The sequence below is a fragment of the Pseudonaja textilis genome, chromosome 16 (genome assembly GCF_049901715.1).
Source record: "Pseudonaja textilis isolate UNSWEBS1 chromosome 16, rPseTex1.2, whole genome shotgun sequence".
Lineage (NCBI taxonomy): Eukaryota > Metazoa > Chordata > Lepidosauria > Squamata > Elapidae > Pseudonaja > Pseudonaja textilis.
The window spans coordinates 312,684-331,314 of record NC_142005.1 but is presented as its reverse complement, the minus strand read 5'-3'; the positions used below and the strand labels follow the sequence as shown (position 1 = coordinate 331,314).

At 44.1% G+C, this 18,631-nt stretch overlaps 1 protein-coding gene across 3 annotated transcripts; it reads right to left on the bottom strand.

The window, feature by feature from the left end:
* Positions 1-187: 187 nt before the first annotated feature.
* FRMD8 (FERM domain containing 8) lies at positions 188-18,588 on the bottom strand. 3 transcript variants are annotated; one of them, XM_087913756.1, is made up of 11 exons: positions 18,558-18,588; positions 16,517-16,612; positions 14,376-14,543; positions 12,149-12,250; positions 10,667-10,725; positions 9,294-9,460; positions 8,058-8,279; positions 7,110-7,233; positions 4,307-4,450; positions 3,571-3,757; positions 188-682 (listed from the first exon to the last, which is right to left on the bottom strand). In XM_087913756.1, exons 2-11 carry the CDS (start codon positions 16,596-16,598, stop codon positions 564-566), a joined length of 1,374 nt encoding a protein of 457 aa, XP_087769882.1. In that variant the 5' UTR covers positions 16,599-16,612; positions 18,558-18,588; the 3' UTR covers positions 188-563. The 3 variants fall into 3 exon arrangements, with proteins under 3 accessions (XP_087769882.1, XP_026577599.1, XP_087769883.1); XM_026721814.2 differs by having other exon boundaries at positions 16,517-16,598; XM_087913757.1 differs by lacking the exons at positions 16,517-16,612; positions 18,558-18,588 and adding an exon at positions 14,632-14,734.
* Positions 18,589-18,631: the final 43 nt, after the last annotated feature.

The following is an 18,631-nucleotide window of genomic DNA, read 5'->3' as shown; positions in this document are numbered from 1 at the left end:
AGGGGAAACAGAATGAAAAGACCCACCACCCCCTCCTCAAATATACAGTAAGTTGCATTCTGCCTGACAGAACACCTTGGGCACCTTCCTTCCCTCAAACTGAGCCTTGTTCCAAAGGTTTGAGCTACAAACACTGTAATTCTCAGACCAGACTGAGGATTGTGAGATAATTTCTTTCTTTTCCCCCCCCTCACACGGAATCACACGGAAGCAGGAAGAAATCAACAATTGGGGATTAAAACTCATGGCCAAACGAGTCTGGGGGAAAAAATGTAACCATGGCACTATGTAAGCAGGGAGAATGGATCTCTTACGGCAACTCTGCGGCATGCCAGGAACAAACTCAACATCTGGATATAAAGTAGCTTGGTACATTCTGACACCCCAACCTCTGTAAGACTAAACCCAGGAATGAAATCTGACACTAAGGAAATATACACAGGGAGTTGGAGATAGAGGTAGACAGCAAGTAACCCCTGAAGGCAGAATCAAGGATGCTGGCCTTTTAGTCACCTTGCCCCAAAGTGGTCTGGTCCCCTTTCTACCCCGGAACAAAATGGGGATCAGCCCTGTTCCAAGTTCTCAGCTGCCCGTACTGCTGAGTAGGAGGTAGGGGCATTCGACAGCTGACGGCCGAAGAAGGATGTCGTACGTCGAGGTTTCACCCTCTTGATCTCTTTCCCTGGAGCAAGGAAGAAGCACACACACACACATATAAGTAGAGATACAGCAATAGCACATGGCCCCTAACTACCTGGGTCCTCATTTTACTGACCTCAGAAGGACGGAAGACTGAGTCAATCTTGAGCCGGTCAAAATCGAACTGCTGGCAGTGAGCAGAGTCAGCCTGCAATACTGCCTTCTAACCACTGCGCCATCATGGCATAAATAGCATAGCATAGCAATAAGCAATAGCACTTAAGACCTATATACCACTTCACGATGCTTTACAGCCCTATCTAACTGGTTTACAGAGTCAGGGGAGGAAGGGAGGGCAATAGCAATAGCACTTAGACTTATATACAGCTTCACAGTGCTTTCCAGCCCTCTCTAAGCCGTTTACAGAATCAGCCTCTTGCCCGCAGTCAGTGTCTGGGTTTACACATCACAGCCTAACCAGGGTTTGTTGAACATGTATCAGTTGATGCGCAAAACTGGCAACTATAATTTACAGATCCTATTGGCAGATATCACACAATCTCCAAATAAAATTTTTAGCCTTGTGAGCACATTGGGATTTTTGACAGCCTATTACAAATTTGGTTTCCATTTTTTTTTTATTCTTACAGACAAAAAAAAAATATTGCTAATCAATTTCCTCCAGCATCATCTTCTTGGACACAGATATTATGAATCTTTTACTGTTTTACAGCCCCACATAAGGCTATGCAATAGCATGGCTGGCTCAGGAATTCTGGGAGTTGAGCTCCATAAGTCATAAAAGGGCCAAAGTTCCCCACCTTTGCTCTATGTCTTTCAGCTTTCTGACACCACACCTCACTTGCATTATGTTTTTTTAATGAATAGCCAGCACTTTCAACGAAGCCTTGAACATTTCATTTTTATTTTTCACGAATGCCTTCAGGTTCCATGACTAATGTAGGAAATTCTGACTATGCTTAAAACTAGAATGTTGCTTTTCAACACCTCAGTCTTCTATTCCCAGTCACCAGACTAGATACGAACAAGTAGATAGCTGCACCGTTTCTCACGAACAGGAAAGAGCAATTCTCTACGCTTCTTGTGTCCCATATTAGGTAACTGGGTGTAATGTGTCCTAAAGAAAATTCTATCTGAGCCGATTTGATTAATGCATTTTGCTAAGAAGAATGCTGTTGGATGAATGAAGAACAGATGCAACTGAGTATCATGTTTCTTAGAAAGCACCATTTCTCACAAACAGGAAAGATTCAGATTTAAGAGAATTGGAAGGGATCTTGTAGGTCATCTAGTCCAACCCCCCGCCCAAGCAGGAGACCCTACACCATTCCTGACAGAGGGCAGTCCAGTCTCTTCTTGAAAGCTTCCAGGGATGAAGCTCCCACAACTTCCAAAGGCAACATCCGTTCCACCGGTTAATTGTTCTCACTGTCAGAAAGTTTCTCCTTATTTCCAGTCTGAATCTCTCCTTGTTCAGTTTCCATCTATGCTTCCTTGTCTGGCCTTGGAAAATAGCTTGACCCCTTCCTCCTCTCTGTGGCAGCCCCTCAAATATTGGAAGACTGCAATTCTCTTTGTTTCTTATCTCCCACACAGTTAGGTTTTTTTTAGTTTACTTTATTGTCACAGCATCTCGTTACAACAAAATCAAACACCATCTTCAGTGCACATCATAACCATGAAACACACATCCTTCACCCTCCACACATTGAACCGAAAACCCCCGACAATGCACCAACACTGCACAAGACAGCAGAATTCAACAGAGCTCCTGCCCTGGGATAGAAGCTGTTTTTCAGCCTATTTGTCCTTGTTTTTATTATTCTGTACCATCTTCCAGATGGTAATAGCTAAAAAAAAAAGGGTTCCCAGAATGAGATGGATCTTTGAGGATGTTTTGAACTTTCTTAAGGCAGTGGGAATCTGTCATCTGCACCTCTATAACTGTCTGGTTTGGTTCAGCAACCCAACAGGACAGACACAGACTCCAGAGGGTAATTAGGACTGCAGAAAAAACAATTACTACCAACCTGCCTTCCATGGAGGACTTGTACCCTGCACGAGTCAAAAAGAGGGCTGTGAAAATATCTACAGACCCCTCACATCCCGGACATAAATTGTTTCAACTCCTTCCCTCAAAACGACGCTGTAGGGCTCTGCACACCAGAACAACTAGACACAAGGAGAGTTTTTTCCCGAACGCCATCCCTCTGCGAAACCAATCATTCCCTCAACCCTGTTCAACTATTACAAAGTCTGCACTACTATTACTGTTAATCTTCTCATCGCTCTTTATCACCCATCCCCTCCCACTTGTATGACTGTGACTTTGTTGCTTGTATCCTTATGATTTTTATTGACTGTTTCCTAGTATGATTTGATTGCTTATTGCACCCTATGACCCTAAGTGTTGTACCTCATGATTCTTGACCCTGGACAAATGTCTCTTTTCTTTTTATGGACACTGAGAACATTTGCACCAAGACAAATTCCTTGTGTGTCCAGTCACATTTGGCCAATAGAGAATTCTATGCTATTCTGAAAAAAAAAAAAAAGCTCTTCCAAGGAGAGGAGAGGGCAACCAACGATCCTCTGGGCAATGACGTTCACCCTCTGGAGTGCCATCCTATCTGCCACTGTGCAATTGGCAAACCATACAGAGGTGCAGTATTTAATAACTGGTTGTAAGGTGTCCTAGTAAAGAAAAATTCTAGCATGCAGACCCAACTGACGAATGCATCTTGCTAAGAAGAATGCTGCTGGGTGAATTAAGGCAATGGAGTATCGTGTTTCTTAGAAAGGAAACCTGCTCAGAAGCAAATGTTTTGGCTGGATATTTGCAGAGGCAAAGTTTTGGGAAAGGCAACAAACACCCTGCTCCAACCTCTCTCTCTCTTTTCACCAGCTTACCTTCCTCGACGTAGTCTATGGTGGCTAAACGTTGGATCCGGCTACAGAGCACGCTGCTCTGTCTCTGAATTTTGGCTAGCTGCTGATCAGACGTGGGCACTGCGGCCGTGGTGGGCTCCGAATCCAGCGCCCTGGTAGACGCGTTTAGCTCAATACAGTATTCGATTAGACTACTCATCAGTTCGGCCTGAAAAGAGAGACGCAGGTCCAGTTAATGCAGGCAGTCCTCAACTTACGACCACAACTGAGCCCAAAATTTATGCTGCTAAACAAGACATCGGTTAAGCGGGTTTTGCCCCATTTTACGACTTTTCTCACCAGAAGTTGTTAATCGAGTCACTGCAGATCTTAAATTAGTAACTGTCATAAAAATGAGTCAGTTGTTAAGCCCCTAAATGTTGATCAGGTGGCCCTGGGGATGCTGCAATGGTCATAAGTCTGAAAAACGGTCCCAAGTCACTGTAACTGTGAAGAAAGGTCACCACATTTTTCCAGTGTCTCTGTAACTTTAAACGGTCACTAAACAAACTGTTGTAAGTTGAGGACTGCCTCTTTATTTTAGCACTATGTGGGAGAACAGGGAAGAAAAGTGGAATGCCAGAAAGGAAAAAAAAAAAGGATACAGGCAGTCCTCGAATTACAACCACAACGGAGCCCAGAAAATAGGTTTAATTGTAACGTAAATTGTTATGTGACACCCATTAAAGTTTAACTCTCTCACCCAGCAGACACATACTTGCTTAGAGTAAACCTTGAGCAACTTGTTCACTTGTCGGCCTTCAGTTTCCCCATCGAATTCCAACCACAGGATATGTTCCTCCTCGCTTGGGAACGTGTGGTCCCAGGATAACTCCTGGAAGCGCAGGCCCAGCAAAACATCCTGCAAGGAAGGCAGAAAAGGTTTATCCGGGAGGCGAAACAACAGAAGGGCCTTCTGTCAACTTTGTCCCATCCAGGATCTGGGCCTTTATAGCCTTCCGAATTTAAAAGAAACCCCTTAGAGGTAGTCCTCGACTTACGACCACAAGTGAGCCCAAAATTTCAATTCTTAAGCAAGACATTTGTTCAGGGGTTGCTCTCTTCCCTCTTTGGAAGAGCTTTATAGCTCCCGCTGCCTTAAGAAAGTTCAAAACATTCTCAAAGATCCATCTCATCCTGGGAATCCTTTTTTTGAATTATTACCATCTGGCAGATGGTACAGGATATTAAAAACAAGCACAAATCGGCTGAAAAACAGTTTCTATCCCTAAGCAATAACTTATATTGAATTCTACTGTCTAGTGCAATATGAATGCAATATCAGGGGTTTTCAATTCAACTGTATAGAATGTGAAGGATGTGGATTTGTGTTTTATTTTTAATTATAATATGTACTGAAGATGGCATTTAATTTCTTTGTACAAGGTACAATGACAATAAAGTAAACTAAAAAATTTCGGTTCTTAAGCGAGACATTTCTTCACTGAGTTTTGCCCCATTTTACAACCTCTCTTGCCACAGTTGTTAAGTGAATCACTGCAGTTAACTCAGTAACAGGGTCATTAAGTGAATGTGCAAAAATGAGTAGATTGACAATGTCAATTAGAGAACAGGAAGAAAAAGATTATTACAAGATTTTGAATTTATTTTATGAATGGTTAGACAGAAGAGTAAGAAACGGAAACAAGTGATAATAGTAATAATATATTACAATTAATTGACTTAGACTGAGCAAGAGAATGAATATAATTTAGGTAAGGATGAAATATATTTTTGAAAGGTAATAATTACAATATTAATGATAATAATTGACCAATGCAAGATAGAATATTGATTAGAATGGTTATATATATATATATATAAACAAGTAAGAAATGTATGATAATATTTCTATGTGCACAGGATATAAGTACACAACCAACACACTATTGAACTGAAAGTTGGTTTTATTTGTTTGTTTTTGTTGTAAAAATAAAAAAAAACTTTTTTTTAAAAAAAGTGAACCTGGCTTCCCCATTTGACTGTCAGATCCATGTACCTGTCATTTCTTCAATGGAAGAAGAAAAGGGGGGGGGGGAGACTGATAAAGAAATCTTTCTTGATGTAACCTGAGTATATTTAATCTTATATCGAATTTGTATAACCTACACACGATACAATGGAGGGATGAAACCCAGATGGCCGGAACCTATCACCTCTGAGAGAGACAGTCAGGAGATGAAGAGACCATAAAAATTCGACAGTGAGATGTGTCCTGGGAAACTCTGAAAAAGATCGTTCTAAAAAGGGGGTGGGGGGGAAATTAATATGTTGGCTCTTTGTTTTAATAAATACACATCAAGATAAGGGGGGGAGGGGGTTTAAACTCCCGTATCTATCTCTGCATGCCTGAGAGACCTTAGATGCTGCTTTTAACCCCTACATGACCCCTCTCATCTCAATAAAGGATTCCTTTTTGATACGTTTTCAGAAGTTCATTCTAGTTGATTGAATGGGAAAAGTTCTGCAGCCTGACATTTTCCTTCTATGAAGGTTGCAAAAGGGGATCATGTAACTCTGGGGACACAGCCATCATCATAAATGTAAGTCGGTTGCCAAGAGCCTGAATTCTGATCACGGAGATGCTGCAATGGGTTGTGAATGTGACAAACGGCCTTAAGTCACTTTTTTGGGGGGGTAACTTTGAGCAGTCACTCAACAAACTGTTGTAAGTTGAGGACTCCCTGTGTTTTGGACTGTCTGAATTTTGATCACGTGAACATGGGGATGCCACATTGGTCATAAGTATGGCAAATGGTCCTAAGTTGCCTTTTTCAGGGCTGTTGTAACTTCGGTCACTAAATGAATGGTTCTAAGTTGAGGATCCCCTGTACTGAATAAGTGAGAGCAATCAACCAGTGGAATAGAAGTTGCCTTCGGAAGTTGTGGGAGCTTCATCCCTGGAGGCTTTTAAGAAGAGGCTGGGCTGCCCTCTGTCAGAAATGGCGTAGGGTCTCCTGCTTGGGCAGTGGGTTAGACTAGATTAGGCGTCTGCAATCTGCGGCTCTGGAGCCACATGAGGCTCTTTCAGTCCTCTGCTGTTGCTCCCTGTTGGCTGATCCTACAACTGGTTGGCCCCTCCCTATCACTCCTCACCTGGCCTGAGAAGGTAAGGGTGATGGCAGGGGATGGAGACTCACTCCATATTCCAGAGGAGGACGACTGGGTGGGAGTGAGTGACGTCGAGTTGGCTACACACCGGTTGTTAAATTATCGGCTCCCAGTGTTTTCTTTTCTGTGGGAAATGGGTCCAAATGGCTCTTTGAGTGTTTAAGGTTGCAGACCCCTGGACTAGATGACCTATAAGGTCCCTTCCAACTCAATCTGTAATCTGTCGGAAATGGTGTAGGGTCTCCTGCTTGGGCAAGGGGGTTGACTAGATGACCTACAAGGTTCCTTCCAACTCTGTTCATCTAATCTAATAACAGGCCATCTCATCCAACTTGCAAGTCGAATCCATAAAAAGGGTGAAGAATCCCCAAACAGCTCAGCCCATCTACACACCGCCGTCCCCGGTTTACCTTCTCCTTGCTGTCCATAATATAGACGCCCTCCAGGCTAATGGCCACTGTCACGGCTTTGCGTCCGGTCCGATGCAGCAACCCCTGAACTGGCTTGTCTATTTCCCCAAAGAAGAAGGCACAGCTGCAGAGAGAGAGAGAGAGAGAGAGACGAGGCAGAGAAGAGTGTGGTTATCATATGTGATGGAAATGTATAAAAGTAGAAAAATACTGGTGGAAAATAAGGGTTTGGATAGAAGAGATGGTTAACCAGAAAGCAGAGTTGAGACCAGAAACATTCTTACTGGGAATTGTTAATGAGAAATACATTAAAGGAATAATATATTTAATGATATATATAATAACAGCTGTGAGATTGGTGTATATCCAAAACTGGAAGAATGAAGATACCCCTACAGAAAGTGAAATAATCAGGAAAATATTAGTCTGTGCAGAGATGGACAGACTAACTTTAGAAATCAAAGATAAGGGTGAGGACAGAGGATTATGAAGTCTGGAGTAAAATACATTAATGGCTAGAGTCAAGGAAAAAGAAAGGAAGGGTTGACACTTTATAGGAATGAAACTTAAAGTTTTGTAAACCAAAGAGAATGGAATATAATGGACAAATACAAGATGATACGGATGCAGGAGTATAAAAGAGAGTGGTAAATGTGTAGATAATTGTAGATAAATATAGATAAAAGTAAATAGAAATAATATTCAGCTAGCACTATACTAATAACATAAAGGGAAAAAGAAAATTAACTGTTATGTGTATCTCTGTAATATAGCTTGTATGGCCAAAATGATGGCCAAGAAAGTCGCAACTCTGTTCAATTGTTTTTAATGTTTATTCAATAAAATTAATTTTGTTTAAAAAAAGCGTGTGCTTTGTGATTCGTGACCGAATGACGCCTTGCCAGAGTTCTCCTGGGCTTCGTGGCTTCACGTCCCACTCAAACCTACCCGTAGTAAGGAAGCTCGTGGCACTTTTGCAGGTAGCCATGGTACAACCTGAGCAGAGTGGTGTGTTCTTCGCAAGCCTCTGCCTCCGGGACCTCGCGAAAGGCCCGCAGGAGACCCTGCTCGCTGATGGGCCTGCGGGAGCCGGCCCGCTTCCGAAGGCTGGCAAAGAGCTTGTGGCCTCTGTGGCAAAGGTGGGAGGGCAAGAAACAGTCGAGCTTCTCCCTAGGAAGGAAGGAACAACAAAAAGGAAAGGAAAACGGAAGCTCCCACTCAGCCAGCGGTTCCCAGGCCTTGTTCTTCTACCTGCTTTCAAAACAGAATTGATAAGAGGGAGTCCTCGATTTAATGGCCACAATGGGCCCAAAATCTCTGTTGTTGAGAAATGTGTAAAGTGAGTTTTGCCCCGTTTTGCGACCTTTCTTGCCTCAGTTGTTAAGTGAACCACTGCAGTTGTTTAAGTTAGCAACCTGGTTGTTAAGTGAATCTGGCTTCCCCATTGACCTTGCCTGTTAGAAGGTCACAAAAACAGATTGCATGATCTTGGGACACAGCAAGTCATAAATGTGAACTAGTGGCCAAGCGTCTGAATTTTGATCAGGTGACTATGGGCATGCTGGAAAGGTTGTAAGTGTGAAAAACAGTCCTAAGTCCCTTTTTTTCAGCGCTGCTGGAACTTTGAACTGTCACTAAATAAACTGTTGTAAGTTGAGAATTACATGTACCTAAGCAGTGTGAGATTCCTGAGAAATAAAACCATGTGAGTTTTATTACTTGTGGTCCATTTCTGCTTTATTGTTTTACCCGTCAACGGGCCTGCTTGGGTGATAAATCAGGGGTCCCCAAACTTGGACTTCAACTCCCAGAATCCCTCAGCCAGCAAAGCAGGGGTTGTGGACTTCCCACATTGACTTTGCTCATCAGGTCGCAAAAGCGAATCAAATGACCTTGGGACGTAACCACCGTCATAAATACAAGTCAGTTGCCTGAATTTTGATCATGGGGAAGCTGGAAAGGCCATAATTGTGAAAAATGGCGGTAAGTCCCCTTATTCCAGCACTGTTGTAACCAAACAGTCACTAAATGAACGGTTGCAAGTCGAGGACTATCTCTACATGTTTTTCACAATTATATCTTAATTTTTCACCAATCTTACTCTCCCTCTGCTTTGAAGAAACCTTCCCAGCGTTAGTCTTGAGAAACAACATAGAATTCAGGGGTTGTTTGTGTCCCACCTACTTCAGGAAAGAAGCCGTGTGCTGCTGCGGGTTGTAGGGGCCCAAGTTGATTCGGCAAACCAGCGCTCCTAACGCGTCACAATCGGCCTGGTCACACGGATACCGCCCTTCCAGAATGTTGTACTTGGCCTCTTCGTACAAGAGCCGCAGAACGTCTTCATCCTGAATCTGGAGAAAAACCAAGACAGGGTCCCAAAGATCAGCTAACAACTTCAAGCCCAGGTGAAGACTGGTAGTCCTCAACTTTACAACAGTTCGTTTAGCGACCGTTCAAAGTTACAATGGCGCTGAAAAAATACGACTTACAACTGTTTTTCAGACTTACTGGCATGCCCTTGTTGGAGTCTGATTCTGAAGGGGAGATTGAGCAGCTGACAGGGAGTGGGAGTGGGGCTCTGCTGGCTGTGGAGAAAACTGGGGAAGGGCACAGTCCAGCTGGGCATTCAGAGGAAGACCCAGGCCCACCCCCTCTTCATCCTAGGGCACGCAAGGAGGAAAGGAGAAGGGAGCAACGTGGGTGGCGTGGCTTATGGGGGAGGAAAGGGCCCTGATTCCCTTCATTAGTTGCAGCTGGAAGAACAGGATATAAGAGGGGCGTTTGCACACAGCTCCTTGCTGGAAGCAAAGCGGGCATTAGCTTTGTAAGACTTATCTGGGTTTTGGCATCCTCCCAACTTTGTGTGCTGCGTTATCCTTTGGAAGTCTGCAATTTATCATCCTGGCCTGCCGTGTTAATTCCTTCAGGGTGGTTTGTATTGGTTTTTTAAAATTTCTAATTATCTTTACTTAGGGTTCGGACTGCATTTCTTCCTTTCATAGACTGTTTTTGGAAGAGTTTGATCTTGAGCCGAGGAAAATTGGACATTGGGGCCAAGTTGTAGGCATTAAAAGGAATTTATTCTACTTTTGTGACTTTGTTATTTTTGTGTCACACCCCGGATCATCACACATACTTAGGATGGTTGCAGTGTCGCAGGGTCATGTAATCCCCTTTTGCAACTTCCTTAACAAGCAAAGTCAACCAGATTCATTCAACAACCAGGTTACTAACTTATCAACTGCAATGTTTCACTTAACGGTGGCAAGAAAGGTTGGGGAAAAAAAGAGGGGGGGGAAATTCACTTAACAAATTTCTTGCTTAACGGTAGAAAAAGAAAAAAAGACTTCCAAGAGCAAAGAAAATGAAGCTCTATTGAGCAAGGATTAAACAATATTTGGGTGTCTGAAAAGAAGTGTTAAAACTTTCTGCTGTGGTTCTAACTGGCAACTATTCAACCCATGGGGTGGGTATACAATAAGGACTGGAAGGCCACATCCTGCCCTAAACCTATAAATGGATTTTGCAAGCATGAGCTGGACTCTCTTTGAACTTACCTGCAGCTCCTTCCTTCTCAAAAAAAAGATATTTCTGCGGAATTGAAGCGACGGTTCATCTGCGAGAAAGTCAGAGAAGAAAAACAGGACAGGCTGTGATTTAAAATCCTGGTTCTGCGGGGAAGAATTTAAGGCAGGCCTGGCCAACCCCCACACACACAACTTACGGGTAACAAAAGAGAGATCTTCTGTATGCATTAGTCCCAGAATTGGATTATTTACTTTTTACCTACTTTGGAAATGATTAAATCCCCCTCAGGGGTTGTGGGAGCTTCATCCCTGGAGAGGCTTTTCAAAAAAAGATTGGACTGCCATTTGTCAGAAATGGTGTAGGGTCTCCTGCTTGGGCAGGGGGTTGGGACTAGATGACCTACAAGGTCCCTTCCAACTCTGTCAATCTCCAGTCTAAACCTTGTTCTAGCAGTTCACCTTAGAGGAATACAAGTAGCCCTCAATTTACAATGGTTCATTTAATGACTGTTCAAAGTTGAAACGGCACTAAAAACGTGAGTTATGACCATTTTTCACACTTAGGACAACTGCAGCATCTCCATGGTCATGTGATCAAAACCCAGACACTTGGCAACTGACTGGTACTTATGACAGTTGCTGTGTCCTGGAGTCATGTGATGTTTGGACAAGCGAAGGGAACAGAAATTTTGAGCTTCATTGTGGTTGTGAATCGAGGTCTATCTGTAAATACGTTCCATAAACTTCCAACAGTATAAACCACACACCATACAATCCTCAACTGTCGATTAGTCATTTGGTCATGGTGTGAAGTTCCAATGGCCTGCGATGCCTCTGCCAGCAAAAACGGGGCCCAGGGGGTCTCACGCATAGCCCACCCCGGCTCCATTTTCGCTGGCAGAGGGCTATCAAAACAAACTAAAAACAAAACAAAATGAGAAATGTTTCTTTGCCTTTTTCATTTGAGCAAGCCAGAAGGGACGGGAAAGGAGAAAGGGAAAGATGAAAGACAAAAAGAAGGGAAGATGGGAAGAGAGCAAGGAAGGAAAAATAAGGAAAGAGGAGAAGGAAGAAGGAGAAGAAAGAGGGAAGGAAGGAAAGGAAGGAAGGAAGGAAGGGAAGGAAGAAGGGGAGGGAGGAAGGGAGGAAGGAAGGAAGGAAGGAAGGAAAGGAAAGGAAAGGAAAGGAAGGGAAGGGAAGGGAAGGGAAGGGAAGGGAAGGGAAGGGAAGGGAAGGAAGGAAGATTATGAGGGGGGCGGTTCTGAGGGAAGTCCTGTCTTAGCACTTGGCCACCACAGGTGCCCTGACACAAGTGACACCAAACTGGCCACGCCCCCCCAGCCACACGCACTCCTCCCAAATCATTCACAACCCTGATGTGGCCCTCAATGAAACTGAGTGACCCCCCTCTTGTAGGTGCAGAACTGGAATGAAAGAACAGCTCTTTTTTTTGTAGGATTAGAGAACGGACTTTTGTACGTATCCCATTTGCCCAGGGGAGCTGCAAAGCACCTTCCATGATCTCATCCACAGAGCAGCCGGTGAAACGGAAGAGCAGCTCTTGCCACTGCCGGCAGATCTTATAGGGTTGGTGTTTGGGTTTCAGCTGAACCTCTGCAAGACAGAAAGAGAGGCGCGGATTCAGCCGATGCGGGTTGATTAACAACACGCTTCCACTGAGTCCCAAAATGACCTTGCAAAGCAAAACTAGTCCTGGTGGACGATCGCTGAAACATGAGCCAGCTGTGTGCGCTGGCCGCCAAAAAGGCTAACACAATCCTTGGTTGCATTAACAGAGGCATAGAATCAAAATCACATGAAATATTAGTACCGCTTTATAAAGCCTTCGTAAGGCATACCTGGAAGACTGCACTCAGTTTTGGTCCACCACATTATACATATTAAAAAATGAGACTTTAGAAAAAGTGCAGAGAAGAGCAGCTAAGATAATTAAAGGCCTGAAGACTGAAATATATGAAGAACGGTTGCAGGATTTGGGTATGGCTAGTCTAGAGCAGGGGTCGCCAACCTTTTGGACCTCAGGGACCACCAAACTCATAATTTTAGATCCCAGGGACCACTAACCGGTTCTGTGGGTGTGGCTTAATTTGTGGGTGTGGCTTGGTGGTCATGTGACTAGCTGGGCGTGGCTTGTATGTAAATATTATAAATATTTATATAAATATTGAATTTTTTATTTTAAAAAAGAGCTACTTTTACCCCAAATCAGGCAAAGCAAGCAGATTGAGTTGCTCACAGAATCATTCAGTGTTTTATCTATCTGCCATCGGCTAGCTCAGTCTTTCAAATTTGCTTGCTGTGAGTCTGCATTGAATTTGCTTGCAAGCAAACCTTCAGTCCTAAGGGAGGTTTGGCTGTACTGAGCCGAAGATCTAAAGGCTAGCGAGAAAGCAAGAAATCCAACCATTTCCTGCTTCCTAGCTAATCTAAATCGCCCGGCACAGCAGAACAGATGATGGTCGGAAAAAAGAAAAATAGCAATTTAGCAGGCAAGTTTACCAAGTAAGAAGTGAGTGGGTGGGGAGGATCCCCGCGGGCCATGTGGGCTGCACAGCCTTGTGTTTCTGCGCAGCCTGGATTAATTGCTTTGGGGGGTGGTGCTCTGGGGGTGAGATTTCTCTGCGGCCCATCAAAATTTTCTCGCAGCCCACTCCACCGGTTGGCGACCACTGGTCTAGAGAAAGAAAGGACTAGGGGTGACATGATAGCAGTCTTCCAATATCTCATGCATTGTCATAAAGAAGAAGGAGTCAAGCTATTCTCTAAAGCACTTCGAAGGCAGAACAAAAAGCAGCGGATGGAAACCCATCAAAGAGAGAAGCAACCTGGAACTAAGGAGAAATTTCCTAACAATGAGGACAATTAACCAGTGGAACAGCTTGCCACCAGGAGCTGTGGGTGCTTCAACATTGGAGTTTTTAAAGAATAGACTGGACAGCAGTTTGTCTGAAATGGTATAGGGCAAGGGTCTTCAAACTTGGCACGTTCAAGACTTGTGGACTTCAACTCCCAGAATTCCTGAGTTCACATGACTGGAGGAGGAGGAATTCTGGGAATTGAAGTCCACAAGTTTTAAATCTGTCAAGGTTGAAGACCCCTTATCTATCACCTATCATCTTTCTCTCTCCCTCTCCTTGTGCCTATCAATCAATCTATCATCTATATATCTATGTATCATCTATGTATCATCTATCACAAGGGTCTTCAAACTTGGCAAGTTTAAGACTTGTGGACTTCAATTCCCAGAATTCCTGAGCTAACATGACTGGAGGAGGAGGAATTCTGGGAGTTGAAGTCCACAAGTCTTAAAGCTATCAAGGTTGAAGACCCCTGCTATAGGGTCTTCTGCTTGAGGAGAGAGTTGGACTAGAAGACCTCCAAGGTCCCTTCCAGCTCTATTCTGATTGATTGATTGATTGAAATCCAAGGGAATAATTTATGGCAAACATGCTGAGCCAGCAAAATAAAGGACCAAGGTTGCCACAATCCAAGTTTAGCACGCTGCATTTACAGCCTCGAGGTTTGCACCTGGCATAGTGAAGAGGGTTATGTGAGCACAGAGCCAAGGAAGTCTACAGAGAGGGCAAAACCGTTCGGCTTTAGTCTGGCTGCCTGGCAACCGCTTGCCCTTCACATCTCTGCCCTCTCAACCAGTGGGGCTGCCGAAGCGCGACCCAGGCCTCTTTGGGCAGGGTGGGGAAAGAGCGTGGAGTCTTACCAAGGAAGGGGGAGATGAGCCACAAGGAGAAGATCTCCAGGGCACATTCGGGCAGCTTCAGCACATCCAACACCATACGGTGCAACTCGTGAGCAGTGACGGAGGGTAGGTTGTCCATCGTTAGACGCACCACAGTGTCATCCACAAGATAAACCAGGACATCCTGGGCTAAAGCGGAGAGAAAGGAAGAGTAGTAATAACACTCAGACTTATATACCACTTTGCAGAACTTTACAGCCCACTCTAAGCAACTTACAGAATCAGTCTCTTGCCCCCAACAATCGGGGTCCTCATTTAACCAAACTCGGGAGGACAGAAGGCCGAGTCAACCTTGAGCTGGTCAGGGTCAAACTGTTGACAGTGTGCAGAGTTAGCCTGCAGTACTGCATTCTAATCATAAGGAAGGGAGGAAAATAGCAATAACTCAGACTTATATACTGCTTCACAGTGCTTCCCAGCCCTCTCTAAGCAGTTTACAGAGTCAGCCTCTTGCCCCCAACAATCTGGGTCCTCATTTTACCCACCTTGGAAGGACGGAAGGCTGATTCAACCTTGAGCCTGGTGAGATTTGAACTGCCAAATTGCAGGCAGCAGAAGTAGCCTGCAGTACACACTGCATTCTAACCATGCCTCATACGAAGAACAGTTGCGCTATTCACACAGCACACAACCCGATGACTGAAACAATTTGATTTTCTATGATCCCACAATTCCTTAAAACAAAAAATAAATCAATCTATCCCCCAAAATGAACTAATAAAGCTTCTCATATTATGTAAATGCTGGGTCGTTCACGAGAGCCAGTAGTGAAGTGTTGTGCAGAACCAGGTTGGCAAGGACAGAAGCAAAACTCCGTTACTAAAAAAAATTAAGAACACAGACAATCCTGAACAGGATTGGCACCACTTTGGTGAACGTCACTTACTAAAATCAATATGTTTATGACTTTACAGCATTTTTCATTTACATGATTAACATTACATGTGGTTTTGCTTTCCCTAACCCTTGAAGATAGGAGAAAAAGGGATTACAAGAGAGTTAGCAGGCTCACAATGCAGAATAAACATTGAAAGGCAGGAGTTGGCACCAGCATCTTCAAACCCACTATACAAACAGCCCAGCGCATTCCAAATTGTGTGCCTGCTGACTCTCTTTTAATCTCTTCCTCTCTAATCCCTTCCTCTCAAAGAAAGGGGTGTTAACCAGAGGTGGTATTCAGAAGGTTCTGACCAGTTCTGGAGAACAGGTAGCAGAAATTTTGAGTAATCTGGAGAACCGGCCAATAACACCTCTGACTGGCACCGACTCCATCTCTTCTCTGCCTCCCACTGAGTCCCAGCTGATCGGCTGGGTCTTCTTTGGTTGCCCTGCACAGGAGAACAGAGCTGGAAAGCAGGTTAGTGGGGTGGGGAGGGAATGGGGATTTTGCAGTAACCTTCCCCCTGCCGCACCCACCAAGCCACGCCCACCAAACCATGCCCACAGAACCGGTAGTAAAAAAATTGGAATCCCACCACTAGCGTTAACAGGTTAACATTGTCATGGGTATGCATTCATGGAGGCCTCCATCCTTGGAAGTCCTGAATTTGCAGGTGGAAGCTGTGGTGAGACATGCTTTGCATTTTGTCTCCAGGGCATTGCTTGAATCTGTCTGCAAATATTCTGGTGGCCACTCAGACTCAATAGGACTCTTATAAATGGGGCATAGTGTGACTGTGGGGTGTGACCATGGGGTCCCTCATCAATTCGTAGATCACATCCTGACCAGCTGTAAACTGAGGGTATCTACCGGTCCAATATCTGATTAATTTAATATCAATGATGCTGTGCTTCAATGGTTAGATGGCCTAGACCAGGGCCACGCCCATGCCCGGCTTAGTGAAGCGGGGAAAAGTTGCAATACGTCACGGGACAAACTGTGAGGACGCGAGTTGGATACCCCTGGCCTAGACACTGGCTTCTGAATATAGATCTTTTTAACATGTACATTTTATTGTGCTTTACTAATCTAAGTGAAACGGTAATATATTTTACTAGTCCCTGTATGATATGCCATACAGTAAATAATTTAGGAACATGTTGATTTTCACTCATATATCCTTTGGGAGGGGGGAGGCAGGGGGCATTTTCCTTTCACTCACCACGAGGACCGGTGGAAGAGACGCTGCTTCGCTGAGAGCCTTGGTCCCCACTGGGGGGGACCATAAGTTTGTCCCCCTCCATCTGTAACCCAAAAGCTAAGAAAAACAAATTGCATGCTTGAGAACAGACTAAACAGATTAAACATATGCACATATTCTTTTCTAAGCCTAGCCAAAATGCTAAAATGTTAAAATGAGAATTGACTTATTAGGACATTATTAGGACATAATTATTAGGACTTAATAGGTCAATTTAGCATAAAAACCTACACAACATGCTATGACAAGGGCTGGATTTCCCCAATTGCAACAACTTGCAACAGTTCATTTACTGACCAGACAATTGAACAGGACACAACAGGGTTGAAAAAAGTGACTTATGACCATTTTTCACATGACCTTTGTTGTCCCCTAAAATGGGCTCCTTGCTTGGTGTCGAAGCCGATAAGTCACTGGGCACAAGGTGTGGTACAAAGTTATGCTTCTATTTTGGTACCAAGATGTAAGGACCCTGGCTCAAAAGCTAGCCAAGGGCCTCGATGAGAACCTTAGAGCAATTGTTTGGAGTCAAATGGTGGTCGCATTCAACCATTGCTTTTCCCCTAATAATGCATGCATAACTGATAACATTGGTTATTTGGATCTCAGCCCTCTCCATAGCTAAATGTCACGTCATCTGTGTTTCACCCCAGGTCACGGGTATCTTGCAAAGTATCCTAGTTTTATGTGGTTTTGGGGGGTTTTCTTATAAGCAAGCTATTCTTGTTTAATATTCTTGGCTAGAGGTTTAAGGTGTTAACTTCTGCCTCGCTAAGGATCTGCAATTCCAACCCCTTTCCTATTGCAGAGCAACTCAAGGTAGCACCCCCACTCCCCGGTGACACCCCCTTTCCACAGAGAAAAGTAAAAGCAGTTTTAAAACTTTGTCTGAGGCAGCACCCCCTACTCCCCTGCACCCCCTCCCCTTCTGTAGAGAGAGAGAAGACAGGAAGGAGCCAGGCTGCTTAAGGCAAAGAAATGAAGACAAGAGAAAATGTTTTTATCAGAATGCATATTCCTCACTCTCATGTCCATTCCATCTATACCAGGGTTCTATCCCTACATACGCCCCTTCCTCTGATCCCCAGCGCTTCCTCTGTACATACATGCCATCATCTGATCCCTCACAAGCATCCCTGGGGTTACCTGATTTATATTCAGATATTTGGCAATTGACTCATATTTACGACGGTTGCAGTGTCCCAGGGTCACCCTTTTTGCGAACTTCCGACAATAAAAGTCCAGATTCATTTAACAACCGGGTTCCTAACTTATCAACTGCAGTGATTCCATTAACATCTGTGGCCAGAAAAATCGTAAAATGAGGCAAAACTCACTTAATGACTGTCTTGCTCAGCCACAGAAATTTTGGGCTCAATTGTGGTTGTTAAGTCGAAGACTACCTTCATTAACAGCAAGAGAATAATCATGATGTAGCAAACCTAAGAGAGGGAGGTCGAAGGCAAGGCAAACTAACTACCTGGGATTAAGGAAACTATTTTCCACCTATATTGGAATCAAATAAAAAAGGGCTGAATGGTAATAAAGGTCTCGTCCTAAGAAAACAGGAGAGTGAAACCAGATGGAAGAAAAACCCTTCCAGGACTGATGATGTTACATAGTTGGGTCATGAAACGTCTGCAAGAAAACTACCAAAAAGTCTGCTTCTCCTCTTCCTCTCCTTTTCTTCCTCCTCCTTCTCTTTTTCTTCTTCCTCCTTCTCCTCCTCTCCACATCCCCTCTTCCCTTCTAGCACTGATGATATTCCCTAGTTAGGTCATGAATCGTCTGCAAGAAAACCTCCAAGCTCAGAGTTCACTAAGGATCCCTCCTCCTCTTTTCCTTTTCTTCCTTCCTCTTCCTCCTCTCTGCAAACAACACTTCCTTCTAGCATTGATGATATTCCCTAGTTGGGTCATGAAACGTCTGCAAACCACCACCACCCCTCCAAGCCCAGAAACCACCAAGAGACCCCTGGAACAAAATCCCAAACTTTTCCTACCTCCTCCGCGCTTCCTTGTTCAGCTTTTTCTGAAGTTGCGCTAGGACCCCACCCTATCCAACACGACGTCACCC

Excerpts from the sequence above, each read along its gene's own strand:
- FRMD8 (XM_087913756.1), bottom strand. The coding sequence starts at position 16,598 with ATGGAGGGGGACAAACTTATGGTCCCCCCCAGTGGGGACCAAGGCTCT. Across the intron at positions 14,544-16,516 it reads CTCTTCCACCGGTCCTCGTG|CCCAGGATGTCCTGGTTTAT; the intron begins GTGAGTGAAAGG and ends TCTCCGCTTTAG. Across the intron at positions 10,726-12,148 it reads TGTGGATGAGATCATGGAAG|ATGAACCGTCGCTTCAATTC; the intron begins GTGCTTTGCAGC and ends ACTTTCTCGCAG.